General features: G+C 52.0%; 1 protein-coding gene across 2 annotated transcripts in view; it reads right to left on the bottom strand.

The window, feature by feature from the left end:
* The window catches only part of DTD1 (D-aminoacyl-tRNA deacylase 1), a 109,419-nt gene that overhangs the window by 76,718 nt on the left and 18,841 nt on the right, over window positions 1-13,860 (bottom strand). The window contains exons 4-5 of one of the 2 annotated variants that reach the window (XM_081256838.1): window positions 6,668-6,774; window positions 6,284-6,517 (exon numbers count right to left, since the gene is read on the bottom strand). In XM_081256838.1, the coding sequence (XP_081112964.1) occupies window positions 6,299-6,517; window positions 6,668-6,774 (326 nt within the window). In that variant the 3' untranslated portion in view covers window positions 6,284-6,298. Of the gene's footprint in view, window positions 1-6,283; window positions 6,518-6,667; window positions 6,775-13,860 lie in introns of those variants that run through there. The other variant, XM_081256839.1, reaches the window with a different exon arrangement.

The following is a 13,860-nucleotide window of genomic DNA, read 5'->3' as shown; positions in this document are numbered from 1 at the left end:
TGGGGGATGGGTACTGAGGGGGGTGATGAATGACAACGGCCTCATATGTGACCTCAATAATCAAGCCCAGCCAGCCTGCTCCCTGGCAGCTGCAGTAACACAGGTTGTAAAGTATTTTTAGACATTTCAGCTGGGGATGGAGCGTGGTCCAGAAGAGACCAACGCCTGGAGCAGATTAAAATGGCAACGTCCGACCGTCCAGTTGCCTCCGGCCCAGCAGTTCTTCGACATCAGTGTCCTTGGAGGGCCCAGGAAGAACTGGTTAAAAACACAAACCTGCTACGCTTCTGCCTTCCAGGTCCAGACACACCAGGAACTCGGATTCAGAAAACCTGGGGGCGGAGGGCGGGGTGGGGCGGTGTCCAAGACTCCTCCCTTTAATACAAACCCTCGGCGCTTACAGTCGGTGGTCCTGAGTGACTCTGGTGGAGAGAGAACAGTAATCCCTGAACCCAACTGCTCCCGGCCCCCCAAGCATCTTCGCTTCCTTGGGGCCTTCGGAGGGTCTGATGAAAGCTCTGGAACCTCCCAGCAAAAGCACTGGTGCGCACAGGCACGAAGAAAACCTGGGTGAGCCCAGCGTGGTTCATGAACCCCTAAAAGCCCACGTGACCCAATTCACACCCCACGTGACCCAATTCACACCCCACCCTCCCATCTTGACCTTATCTTAAAGAGCGATCAGGTTAAAAAAAAGATAAACCCTGGGTCAGTCAGGCTGACAAATGTTGGCAAAACACCTCTGGGTAGTTAAGGGTTTTATTTACTGAGCAGTCCTTTTTAAAAAATTATAGGAAGAGCTGCACTTTTTATTTCCTTCATTTCCAGATCATTCTTCTCTCTCTGTTAGTAACGCAGATGTTTGAACAAGGCTTTCTACAAAATACCGCTGACTGGCCGAACATTTTTCTACAATTACCCGGGACTATGAAGCTCCTAATAACTTAGCTAAAAAGCTAAGAATTCCCAATTATAATCCTGAGTCTGGATGATTACATTACTGCTGTGCTCAATGTGTAATCCCTGGCAGGATAAACTTTACCTCCTTCCCTTGGGGATAAAGAAAGATGCTAGTTAATCTTCAGTAGGCCAACTCAGTAACGTAAGGAGTTTTGTCTTTCTAACACATCCCCAAATGAGATTAGAAGATTAAAATACTAAGAATCTGCCCAAAACACATACACAGGAACAAACAAAACCCTTAAACCTTAAATGTACTAACCCATCAGTGCCCTGAGAGAGTTATTTAAAGCAAAACAGATGTTTTTCTCTAGTTGGAGATTAAGAAATGTTGCATGTGTCAAAGGTGGAAGAGGAGAAGATTGCAGTTATTAATTTACCAGCCATATTCCAATAGCAGGAAACACACTCTTTTAAGTTTTTTTGTTTGTTTGGGTTTTTTTTTGCGGTACGCGGGCCTCTCACTGTTGTGGCCTCTCCCGTTGTGGAGCACAGGCTCCGGACGCGCAGGCTCAGCGGCCATGGCTCACGGGCCCAGCCGCTCCGCGGCATGTGGGATCTTCCCGGAGCGGAGCACGAACCCGTGTCCCCTGCATCGGCAGGCAGACTCTCAACCACTGCGCCACCAGGGAAGCCCCTCTTTTCAGTTTTCACAATTTCAGTGACCCATTATGGATTGAAGAAGCACAGATGAAGTTCTGTCGACTGATCAATTCATCAATGGGTCTCCAGGCAGAGCCAGTCATGTATCTCTTGGAAAGGCTTCTTTTTAACTCTATGGTATATACTGAGTTAGGACAACCATCTGTATAAAAACAAATTAAAACGCTAAAACAAAAGCAAGCCCTTGCAGCTCCCCAACTTGGAAGAAGCCAGCCTGGGTGGGAACTTCTACGAGGCTCCCAACCCTTCCGACCAGCCAGACACACATGCCCTGGGCAGGGCGCCCGGCACCGATGGCACTCAGCCGGGGCCCTGGCTGCTCGAGCAGAGAAGCCCCCCAGCCTCCAAACCCGACCCTTGGCCAGACGGTTATGCAGGAAAGTGGATGTTCGCGCTGAAAGGATGAGAAAACCAGCAGTGATGCCCACAGCCCCAGCAGTCTGGCAGGTGCCAGCCCTGCCCCATCAGGAAGGTTTCCGTACAAGGTGAGGTCCCAGGACTCAAGGTCACCAGCACACCCACGGTGACACGGTGACAAAGATGAACACAGGGCTTCCCTGGTGGCGCAGTGGTTGAGAGTCCGCCTGCCGAGGCAGGGGACACGGGTTCGTGCCCTGGTCTGGGAAGATCCCACATGCCGTGGAGCGGCTGGGCCCATGAGCCATGGCCACTGAGCCTGCGCGTCCGGAGCCTGTGCTCCGCAACGGGAGAGGCCACAACAGTGAGAGGCCCGCGTACCGCAAACAAAAAATACCAACAACAACAACAAAAAAAGATGAACACAAGCAGCAACAGAAACTCTGTGATGAAGCTCTTGCTAAGTTCCCGCTTTTGTCTTAGTAACACTTCAGTATAAACAAGGCAGGACCCTCAGTCAACATTTGTCCAATAGATCAATGTGACACAATGAACCAGCGAACGGAGTGAAGGACAGGATCCAGGGCCACTGTGGCAACCAGACCCAGAAGCTTGCCCTGTGGCCCGGCTCAGGCCACGCAAAACCTCACACTGACACCAACAGAGACCGGGGAGTCCGCACCAGAGTTCAAGCCTAAAACAGGACGAAAAAGTGAATACGTACATTTAAATAAATGTTCTTCCATGAAGAAATGCAAAGGTATGGGCATCAGTATAACTCGTCCTTATATTCAGAACGCTTCTCGTTAGACCGTCCCTCATACTGAACTGTGCGGTTACTCAGACCCACCTTTGTGCACCTGCAGGGGGGCTGCCACCTGTGTCCTGGCCTGTCCTCCGCTGCACCTTCTGGATTCTGCAGCACGTGTTACTGAAAAGTACGGGTAAATGAGGCTGACCGGCGCTCCCTCCGCACCCCCTCTCTAGCCCACACATTTCCTCCTGACCCTACAGATGACCCTACAGAAGCCACCAGTGTCTCAATCTCGACATCCCAAGGTTTCAGGGCAAAGGGATGGGTGCTTGCTGGTAAGACGAGTGCAGAGAAAGTTACAGGCGAACTGACGGTGATAATCAGAGAAGCATGAAACGGAAAGCTCTGGCACCATTCTTCACTGGTCAACTTATCCCAGAGATCTGTCAATAAACTCATGAGCCAATTCAAGGATGTGTATTTGAAAGTTCATTTTTTCAGCTCCTTCCAGCCTTTCGATTTGGTGAGGTTTACAAGCCCACTAAATCAGTGAAAATATAAATACTTAATGGCAACACTGTGAACTAGGTGGGCCCTGGGCCCCAGGAAAGAGCCCTGCAATTACTGAAATGCCCTCCTGGGGCGGGGGGAAGCCCCCACCTGCTCTCACCATGTGCAATCCCAACCATGTGAGACTCAGGTTAAAGAACCACCTCCCACCCCCCCACCCACCTCTAAGGGAAAGCAATTAAGATGAAAACAAGAGCAACAGGAAGTTTCTCCCCACAGGCCCGGCTGGCAAGGGTGTTGAAACTTCCCTGTATCTAGCCGCCCACAGAAGAACTCACGCACTAGCTGATCTTCTCTAGGTTATAATCAGGATGTTCCTACCAGAACCATGTTCTTCCACGAAAGTGCCATGGGGAAGACAGCCTCTGTCAGGTGGCTCTGCTACTGCTTCCACCCCGTTCTTCGGGGGATGTCCCTCAGAGCGAGCACGACCCCTCTTCTTCCACCTTCTCTCCGTCGGGAACATCAGGGGACCCACACTGCAGCCCCTACTGCGCTGGGCGCGGTGCCCATGCAGCCATGGGAAACGTGCAGGGGCTGCCACTTCCAGACACGAGCAGAGACCTGGTTAAGGCGGACACACAACTAGCTGCCTTTACCAGCCCAGTCTTCAGCAGCAGTAGCTGCATGACCCATAAATAGAGCTCTGGGACTCTTAAAAACAGGAATTTAGCCCTATTTCAAGTGCAAGTTTGGAAACAACAACTGAGGGTGCCTCCTCCCCCACCTCACATCCTTAAAGGTCAGCAAAACCACCAGTCCCCTGGGAGTCCAGGCCAGCTCTGTGCCGACGGCAATGCCAGAAGAACATTCACAGACACGCAGCTCACGGGCCCAGGACACACGACTCCAGAACAAACTGCACCGCAGGCAGTGAAAAAGACTCAGAGCAATGGGACGAGGGGCTGACGGGGGCTCACTGGGGTTGAGGGGTCAGAGGATACCCTCCGAGGAGGAGACAAACGCTGAGACCAGGGTCCAGAGGCAGGGGAAGCGGGGGTCTTGAGGGGGCTGGTGCAGAGCTGGCCGCGAGCCACAGCAGCCGGGCACGTGGCTCAGGTTGGAACCCAGATGTCTCTGGAAGGCACTGAGGGGTTTAAGGCGGAGCATGAAGTGGTGTCCTCGTGATGTGTCCCAAGCTGTCGGACACTGTCCTTTACCCCCGTCACTGTCAAGAACCTTCCCGGTTTATGCTGCCCTGAATCCGTCCCCGGAGCAGGGACAAGGTCACGGCACTTCCTCCCCGCCAACACACTGTCACACACTAAAAAGACACCTGATGCCTAAATACACACACACACACACACACACACACACAAAAGGACCTACTGTAGAGCAGGGAGCTACATTCAGTATCCTATAATGAACCATAATGGAAAAGAATATGACAAAGAATAGATATATGTATATGTATAACTGAATCACTCTTCTGTATGGCAGAAACTAACACAACATTGCAAATCAACTATACTTCAATTAGGAAAAAAAAAAGCACACACACACATTGTTCATTTGTTCAGGTTTAAAGAACCTGTATTTTAAAACACAACACAAAAGTGAACAAATCAGCTATAAGCCCGAAGAGGAAGCCTGTTCTTACTGAAAGGGGAAAGGCAGACAGGCCACCCCCAGAGCCCCCTGTGCCTGCCTACCGGTACCTCCTGACAGCTTGGGGACAGAAATCTGGGCAGTTTATAGGGTCTGAGGCTTCTGGAGTCCATTAACTAGAACAAGTAATTGAAATTGACTCAGGACAATTCCTGCATTTCAAGAGAAACCTCCTAAAAGCTTCAGAACCAACGAAACTAACTTTCTTATTGTCACAAGTTAGCATAGCCTGTTAATAAGTTTTTAAAATGTTGTCTTTTTCTTTACGGTAAAGAAGAAAAGAGGGGGTGCTTGCTCAAGAAGGTTGAAGAGCCTAAAGATTTCATGTATTATTCTATCACTTCTAGAAAAATATTAAGAATGAAAAAAACTTGACCAAATTTTCTCTCCAAATACAGTTGAAGCAGAATAATCAATCAAAACAACAAAACAGCGATCAAATAAAAGCAGAGGGAGAACAGCCAGGGGCAAGAGGAAACCGGGAGAGGCCGGTATCCTGCTAAACCAGGTAAAGATGAACCTATCAAATGCACAACCTCAGTGTAACCACAGGGAAGGAAACCGAGGAACATTCTACAGAAGCAGCAGACCAAAGCCACGAGGACCGGGAAAGGCCGTAAACACCGCGTGGGATCCCAGATTATCCTGAAACAGATGAAGGACACTAGAGAAAACTAGTGAAACTTAAGTAAGGTTGTAGCGTCGCCAACAGTATTGTATCAATATTAAGGTCAACATTTTGCGAGCAGACCGTGATTACATAAGACGGGAAATTCAGGGAACGCCGGGTAAAGGGCCTATGGAAACTCTGACTCTTTTCAACTTGCCTGTAAGTCTCAAGTTACATCAAAATAAAAAGTTTAATTTTTCATGTGGACTTTTCACTTGTGAATTTCTTTCATGTTATCAGTAATTCCAAGAACCTCAATTATCACCTTTCAAGCCCAGCACTACTGCGCCAGATGTGATCCTGCTTCTCTATCAATCCAAAGAATCAGTAACAGAAGAGAAAAGGTCTGTTCCCCTTGGAAATGATGACTTTGAACAGGTCACAGAGCGTTACGTTTACATAATGCTCCCCGCCACCCCTGCATCCTTCCACTTCAGTGTCCCAGAAGGCGGGGGCGGGGGAGGACAGGGCTGCCCGTCCCCAGCTCCACTCCTCCCGCCCTCCTGCCTCTCAAAGGCCACTGAGCAGCTGCATTAATTAAAGCCTTCAGCAGTGCTAAGCACCTATGGGAAGCACACAGCTCACAAGGACTAGCACAGATTTCCTTTCTCTGTTTTAATTAAATTTTTTCTGAAAGCTTACAGAGTTGGCAGCAAATCCAGGTCAGACGTTGCTTTAGAGAAATAAGGATTTACAAAGACCCTCAGGTGGCACATCTACCCACACCTGGGATAAACCCACTCCACGCAACCATTCCACACTCGGGAACCGGGTCCGGCCGAGGGGAGCTGTGCCGCTCCTCTGCTGCCACCCAGCGGCCTGTGGACGCCCAGGCACCTCGCCCGGGGCCGGCCTGGAGGAGGGCTGGGCTCTGGAATGGAGTCAGGTGGAGGCAAGGCCGCAGCACAGAGGACACGCGGGGCGACAGGTGTGTTCTCGGGAAGGGATGTAGCAAATAAACTCTAGGTTACTACGATGAGGCGTTTTCTCCACCTCAGACTCAGAAGTGCTCCAGGAACTAAATCAAGGCCAAAAGATGTTACCGGCTCCCAGGAGACAGACCCGACCCTTGACTCTGGGCTTACCTGCTTTGGGTCGCAGGTAGCAGCACCAGGAGCCGGAGATTCCAGTTCAATGGTCACAGGCCCATCGTTCTGAATGTGAACTTGCATGTAGGCACCGAACTTGCCGTCTGTAAGAGCAATTCCAATGGTCACAAGAGGTGGAGACCTCAGATTAAAGCTAACCTCCATCAGTGTAATCAGAAACCCGGGAGCAGGACCACCCAACTCCCCACTCTGCGCCCCCGAGTAAGGAAAACACAAAACCACACGGCAGAGGTGCCTCCGCATGCCCTGCAGACCTGGCAAGAGGGCAGGGTCAGGGAAAACGTGGGTTAACAGGCCTGCGAGACACTGAGAAGATAAAGTGTACAACCACTGTGGAGGTCAAGTTCAAGCTGAACCCTACAAGCCTGGAATTCCACTTTAGGGCGTCTGCTCTAGAATCTCTTATCCAAAAGGAGACAGCCAAGGGTGTTCACTCTGGCAGTGTTTATAAGAGAGAAAGTGGACCCTGTGTGACTGTCCCGGAGGGGAACCAATGCAGAATCTCTGCCTGAATTCTCCCACAGAATACCATTCGGCGGCCACACCTGTCAACGCAGCAAATCTCAAACCCACAATGTGATCTTTAAACAGTGGCGAGAACACATCAGTGCGACACCATTTAGATGGTATGTTCAAACACCAAAACAAATTCTATCACTTGTGGAGAGAGATGCATGAAGAAACACGGCAGGAAGACGAACGGCAAAGGCAGGGCGGTAGCGACCTCCACACGGGCGGGCAGGGCGGTTGAGAGACACGTGAAGCACGAGACTGCCTGGCTGGTGAGCCCCCGGTGTCTGTTCTCTGGGTGTTTCCTAATGAACGTTTTTAAACAAATCAAACACAGTAGGCAAAGAGCTTAGGAGGCTCCCCCAGAACCACCTCATACACAGCCCTGTGAGCGGCCCGCGGGCCCCTCTGTGTAAGACACGGGGGGGGGGTCCCTCCCCGTGAGGCCAAAAGGCAGGTCAACCTACAGAAGGTCCCACAGGCCAGAGAACCGAGGGGACACCTCGGTCCTCGCAGGACGGGACTGCCCAGAGCTGGGGGCCACTCGGCTCCCCCTCGCCCCAGCGAGGCTGCAGAGCCGTCCTGCTCCCCGGGGTGCGTCCTCAAAGTGGCCACGGACCACCCCGTGAGCGCCTCTCCAGGTCCTATTCCGAACCTTCTAACCCAAACCCACGCCAACTGTGTCCGATCAATCAAACTGTACCTGATCAACCCCCGAACGCTGAACGACATTCTTCACAAACGACGTTTGTAAAGAAAGCCCAGCACACGCTCTGAGAGCTGGTGCCGCGCAGTCATCTGAACGTTGCCTCCACCCTCCCGAGAACTTCTGATGTGCACTGGGTCCAAACGCAGCCGATGACACATGCGGACGCCTGCTCGAGTGACTGCACGCCGTTCCTGATCAACCCAACAGGGGGAAGGTGCCGGGTCCACAGAGTAAAGCCAGCGTGAGCCCTTCTGCTCCCTCCCACCATGACGGAGCAGACAGAGCGCGAGATCCACGCCCCGCTGAAGACTAACTCACAGCACTGAAGCGCCAGGCTCGCTGCTGGAGACCAGAAGACCCTGCTCAGCTCAGGGGCGCGGACAGCCCGGCACTCGTGGCCCAGGGTCTCACAGGCGACAGATGGGTGCAGGGTGGTGATGATGCGGCACCGTTCAACCCTGAGGAATCCCGACCCTGGAGGTAAGAGTCCCCCCACTTAGGGGATGGGGAGGGAATCAGAGGGGCTCCCTGGAGGAGGCTCCACCGGGTTCAGGATGTGAAGGGCAACAGGACTTGGACCCAGTCCCCAGCCAGCTCCGAGGCCTCGGCATCCCACCTGCACCACAGGGAGACCAACGAGAAGCCCTGGGTCATGGTGAAAGTTCAAGGAGGCCGAGCACAGAAGCGCTCAGGGCCGCGGCCGGCACGTGCCTGTGCAGAATCAGGGTCTGCTCTCAGCATCACACTCGGGGACCACGCCTGCATGCCGGCCCTGGGGGTCACCATGCACCGCAGCAAGGATGGGCTCTCAGGACCTGGAGGAGGGAAGCCTGTTTCATTCTGGTGCTCCCCACGCTCCCCTGGGCAGGGAGCCCTGGCTTCATGGGGCGGACGACCTCTGGGGGACAGGCTCACCTCCGGGGAGAGAGCCGACCTCTGGGGAGACAGGCTGACCTCCGGGGAGATGGCTGACCCCTGGGCAGACAAGCTGACCTCCAGGGAGACAGGCTGACCTCCGGAGGACAGGCCAATCTCTGGGGGACAGGCCGAGGAGAAGAGCAGCCCAGGACGGGCCTGGACCAGGAGCCCCTCCAGCTCCCTCCCCAGAGCAGCTCGGCTCCAGGGCTCTGGATACCAGACCCGCTGCAGCAGCAAGGGACTCCCACCAGCTCAACTCCGCCCCACCTGCTGGCACTCGCTCCGATGACCCCTGACCTCACAGAGGGTCTCAGCAGAACAGGCACAGACAGTATCCCTGGAAACCGAGCTGTGTGCCCTTTTTAGAGGCAAGATGAATCTAGTTCCCACTGGGCAGCCAGTCATGCTCAGATAACGGTGACTTCCTGTGACTTCCCATCAGATTAAAGTGGCCGCTCAAATCTACAGAGCTTTTGTGTTATGCATGTCAGAAGAGCTAAAAAGACATCAGCTGGGATGAAATCATGTGTTTAATTGCAGGCTAAAATTACGGCTACAATTAGGAACAAATTTCAGCTCCTGCACTCCTCAGGGAAGCTGAAGGCAGACTCAGGAGGAAAGGAATTATTTCCGACCTTGAATTTCTGTTGTCAGGATATACGGCATATGCTTCACCGTGTTTATCATTCCAAGTAGCAAGAAATTTATTTTCTTTTCCTGTTTTTCTTCAGTTAAGAACAGAACTATTATCTGAATTTCCATTTGTTCGGACAACAAATCCAAAGACATGTTTTAAGAGATCTTAAAGTGGTAACATTCTTTTCCAGTCCACCTCAAAGAGTAAAGCCCCCAAGAAAAATTACATTGGCCAGGGAAAATAAAAACATTTTTTTAAATAATCTTAAAAGACAGAAACATATCTACAAAACTACATCTAGGCTCCAGTGATGATATAATCAAGTCACTCTTAAATATAAGTCCCCCATGTTTCCAGCAGGAAAACTCCCCACTGGGGCCAACCCTGCAGGGTCCAAGGGCTCTACCAGCCCCAAACCAGAGCGCCCCATTCACCTGCAAAGGCTGCCTGCCTGCCACCACCCAACGAGAAGCCCTGCCCCGCCTCTCTGTGCCCCAGTCTGTTCCAGGATGACAACAGGCCAGTCACCACAAGGAGGGTGCACGTGAGTTAGTACAGGCAGGGCACCGGGCCCGGAGCCCGGCAGTCAGCGTGCAGGAAACCTGGTCACGACTACTGCTATCAGTCCTACCACTGTCCATGTGGTATATGGGCAAAGGGGAGGTGGGGGGAGTATATGAACAAAAGGTGGGGGGCGGGGGGGAATAGCAGAAAACAAAACTGAAGAAGATGCTTTTGAAGAAAACTGGGGAGAGCAGAAGGCCCTGCACACAAGTGTTCTCTGCTCTCCAGGGTCGGCCCTGCGCAGCTGGGACTCGGCTGGGGCTCGGCCCACCTCTGCAGACGGTCCTGGACACCCGCACCAGACACTGAGCCTCCGGCCCGCCCATCTAAGCTCCCCGCCAAAGGCGGCTCCCTCTGCCGTCAGGATGCATCCTCACCGCCCAGTCTTCCTCTCTGTTCTCCTTTCAACCTGTTCTGAGCCTGGGCACGCAGGGGAAAGGGGTTACTGATGAAGACCCCAACATCGAGTGACAGGCTGGGGACCAAGAAATCAAGCAAACGTGTGGAATCGGGGACTCAAAATAAGCAGGTGGTGAGGCTAGGGCCATGGGGCTGGAGGAGTTTGGTCCCCGTGGGAGTGTGGCCCTGGGGGGTGCCTGGCGCTAGGGCAGCTCTGTCCGTTCTACAGAGTCCGATTGCTTCCTGGCCCCCGGCTCCCCAGAGAGCTCAGCCCAGGGGGGCACCACCACTGGGGTAAGGATCTAGCTCGAGGGGGCTTGGAGAGCAGAGACCAGGGCTCAAGGGAACGGCGTCTCCTAAGTACCTTGGCTGGGGAAATACTCAGTTGTCAGAAACAGGGTACATTCCAGGCCCTTTGGATTTCTCAGAGCGTGAGGGCCAGGCCCAGGTGGGCACGTCAGAACCACCATCTGACTCCATGCCACATTCAGGGTCACAGAGGCCGCAGAACAGCAACCTTGACCGGAATCTTGCGGCTTCTCCCTGGGCCCAAGTCCCTCCCAACTGCCGGTCTCTGCTTGGTTCTGCGGTGGTCCAGGCCTTGGAGGGAGACACCCGCTCTAGGCAGCAGGCATCTGGGGACCGGGACTCCACAGTAAGAGACACTGGGGGACAGGCCCTGTGGCCCAGGATGGAAAGTGCCTCCTCGCAGGAGGGTGAGGGCACCTGTCCCCAAAGGGGCGTCCCCAATTCCAACTGCAGACCTAAGAACAGGAGCAGCTTCTGGGGAAACGGACATTAAGATGGTAAATGCCTAGGACCAAAATTAACCCCTCGCTGGGAGGTTAAATTCTCGTCCTAGCTGAAGCTCTGAAGTCGCCCATCCTGCACGACAGGGAGGCTCAAGGCAAGGTCATCCCTGACCACCAGCTTTGCTCAGACTTCCCCGGGCTCGGCCGGTGTCCTCGGCGTCCTGCTGCCTGGGATACCCGTGTCCAAGGATGCCTGGTCTCCTCACTGAGGCGCGAGAGAACGATGCAGTGTCTGAGGCCCTGAAGGGCTCAAGTGGACCTGTGTGTGACAGAGTGGACTCTGTGTGGCAGAGCCAGGCCAGGGCTCTGAAAGAACCTATTCCACCAGGCAGACTCCCCTCCACCGAGAGCAGCTGAGTGAGAAACCAGGGAGGGCAGCTTCTGAGCTCGTCCGGCCACGGGGTCTGATTTCAGACTTTAACTCCTTTAGACCTGAATATGACACAGAACTTAAACTTGACCTGTAACTTCTCCCTGGGACTGTGATAATGGGCGAGGGTTTATAGTTAAGTTCAGGGCCTCTCCATGTCGCTGGCTTTTTATTATGAGTTTCTCATGTGTTTATTATTGGAATATATTAATACCGTCATTTCACCTCACTGCAAACCTCTCGTGTGCTGGGCCGAGCCAAGGCTGGACACGGTCTAGGACACAGACTAGGGAAGAAGTCTTTCACCTTGGGAGCAGAGTGGCCCTGGAGGGGCTTCACGGCAAGGTTCTGACCCAATTCAGGGCCTCTGGGGACAAAAGACACACAGCAGGAGCAGCCTCAGTGTTTAAAGATGGATTCAAAGGACTGAGCCTGTAAACTCTGACCCTCGTCCAGAGGGAGCCTCTGCTCCGGACCACCTGCCATCAGCTCCCGCCACCTCCTGGGCTAGAGCCCCAGGGCTCAAGTGGCCGGCAAGCTCCCCACCCCCATGGACACATATATATGTAATTGTTCTTGTATCTGTTGTTGAGAAGACAGAGGGAATCCCAAAATGTTTCCCAAACCTGAAAGCTTGTTCTAACCTGATGATCAGCATCCGTGGAGAAGTGACTCACTCGGGCTGCTGTGGAGGCGGAAGACCCACTAGGGAGCTGTCGCGACAATTTGGGTGGGAGGAGAGGCGGGGCGGGGGCCGCAGACGCCGTGTGTAGCTGCTGGATTCTGTGTGTATGTCAAAGGTCAGGCCCGCGGGAGCTGCTGATGGGGGAAAGAGGAGCCAAGCAAAAGTGAAGTTTTGGGCCTTAAATGCGCCTGTCAGGGAAGAAGACTGAAAGTACGTGAAATATGGAACCAGGAAAAGAAGCCAAATAGACCACACACAAGAGGTACACAGAATTTCGAAAGTGAAGATTAAGGGGAAAAAATAAAATATCAAACAAAAATATAACCAGACTTCATAAATTAAGAGCTAGTTTTCTTTTTTTTTCCTTATCCCCTAAGCATTTTAATATGACATCTAACATAAAGACTCTAAAAAAAACCCCTTAAAACCATTGACATATCTAACAATATTATACCTTAATAGTATCAAATGTCTAGTCCTCGTTTAAATTTCCATAATTATCTTAAAATCTTTTTAAAACTTAGTTTGTTTCAGTCAGGATCCAAACAAGGGCACACATTTCATTTGGTTGCTATGTATGTCTCCTTAAGTAAGAGCTAGTTTTCTGAAAAAATATTAAAAACTCTGATAGAGAGCAAAGGGGGAAAATACATCTAACAAACCACAATGAGAAAAGGGTATGATTCTAGATGCAGGGATCGTTCTAAATCACCCCCGCCAAAAATCTGTACGCTTCCTCCTGATGCATTTGAAACTCCAGATGGAAAGGAGACACAGGCAAACTGCCTACAGGGGCTCAAGGGTCCTGGGAATCCTGACCAGGGCCGTGACCAAGGAAGGCCACCCAAAGGGCTGGACCGACAAGATCTATTAAAACAGATATTTTCTGTTGATTAAATTGGTCCAGACCAACGGAAAACGATGAAACGCTTTCCAATTTATTCTGCAAGGCTAGTATTACCCTAACATAAAAACTGGATATACAAAAAAAAAAAAAAAAAAAAAAAGCATAGTCCATTTTCGCCTTTGAATACAGAGGCAAAAAACTGTACAGGAACATGTGGGCAGTTTCTCGCAGGCACACACACCAGAGGAACACGGTGCAGTGACCAGTGAAAGGTGAGTCAGCACAGCCCCTGATTAGGAAGGGCATTCACCAGGTTAATACTTAGAGAAAAAGGCACTGGAAAAAAATCAACTCCCCTGCCTATTTAAAAATGAAACACTCGGCTAGCAAGGGAAGCTCGCTCCTTTGAACTTGAGAAAGACTATGTGGTGACCTGCTTTTTTCACAGTTGGTAACGAAGGCACCCTGATGACCTTCCCCACCTCCCAGGCAGCACAGCTGACACTTAAAAAGATGGACTGACTAGGCAAATACCTCAGTGATAACTGCTGCAGCAAAGACCAGTGATGAAGATAAAATCAGTGGGTGGGGTGTGTTGGATATCAGGATGTTGGCAGTCTCACAGTATCTCCACACAGGATATTTACACAAAGAGGAAAAGAATAACTTGACCAGAGAGAAATCTGGCAAATAAGCAGACTGATCAACAGCGTGTACC

Source organism: Mesoplodon bidens, assembly GCF_964165515.1.
Source record: "Mesoplodon bidens genome assembly, chromosome: 15".
NCBI lineage: Eukaryota > Metazoa > Chordata > Mammalia > Artiodactyla > Ziphiidae > Mesoplodon > Mesoplodon bidens.
This window is presented reverse-complemented; position numbering and strand designations above follow the sequence as displayed.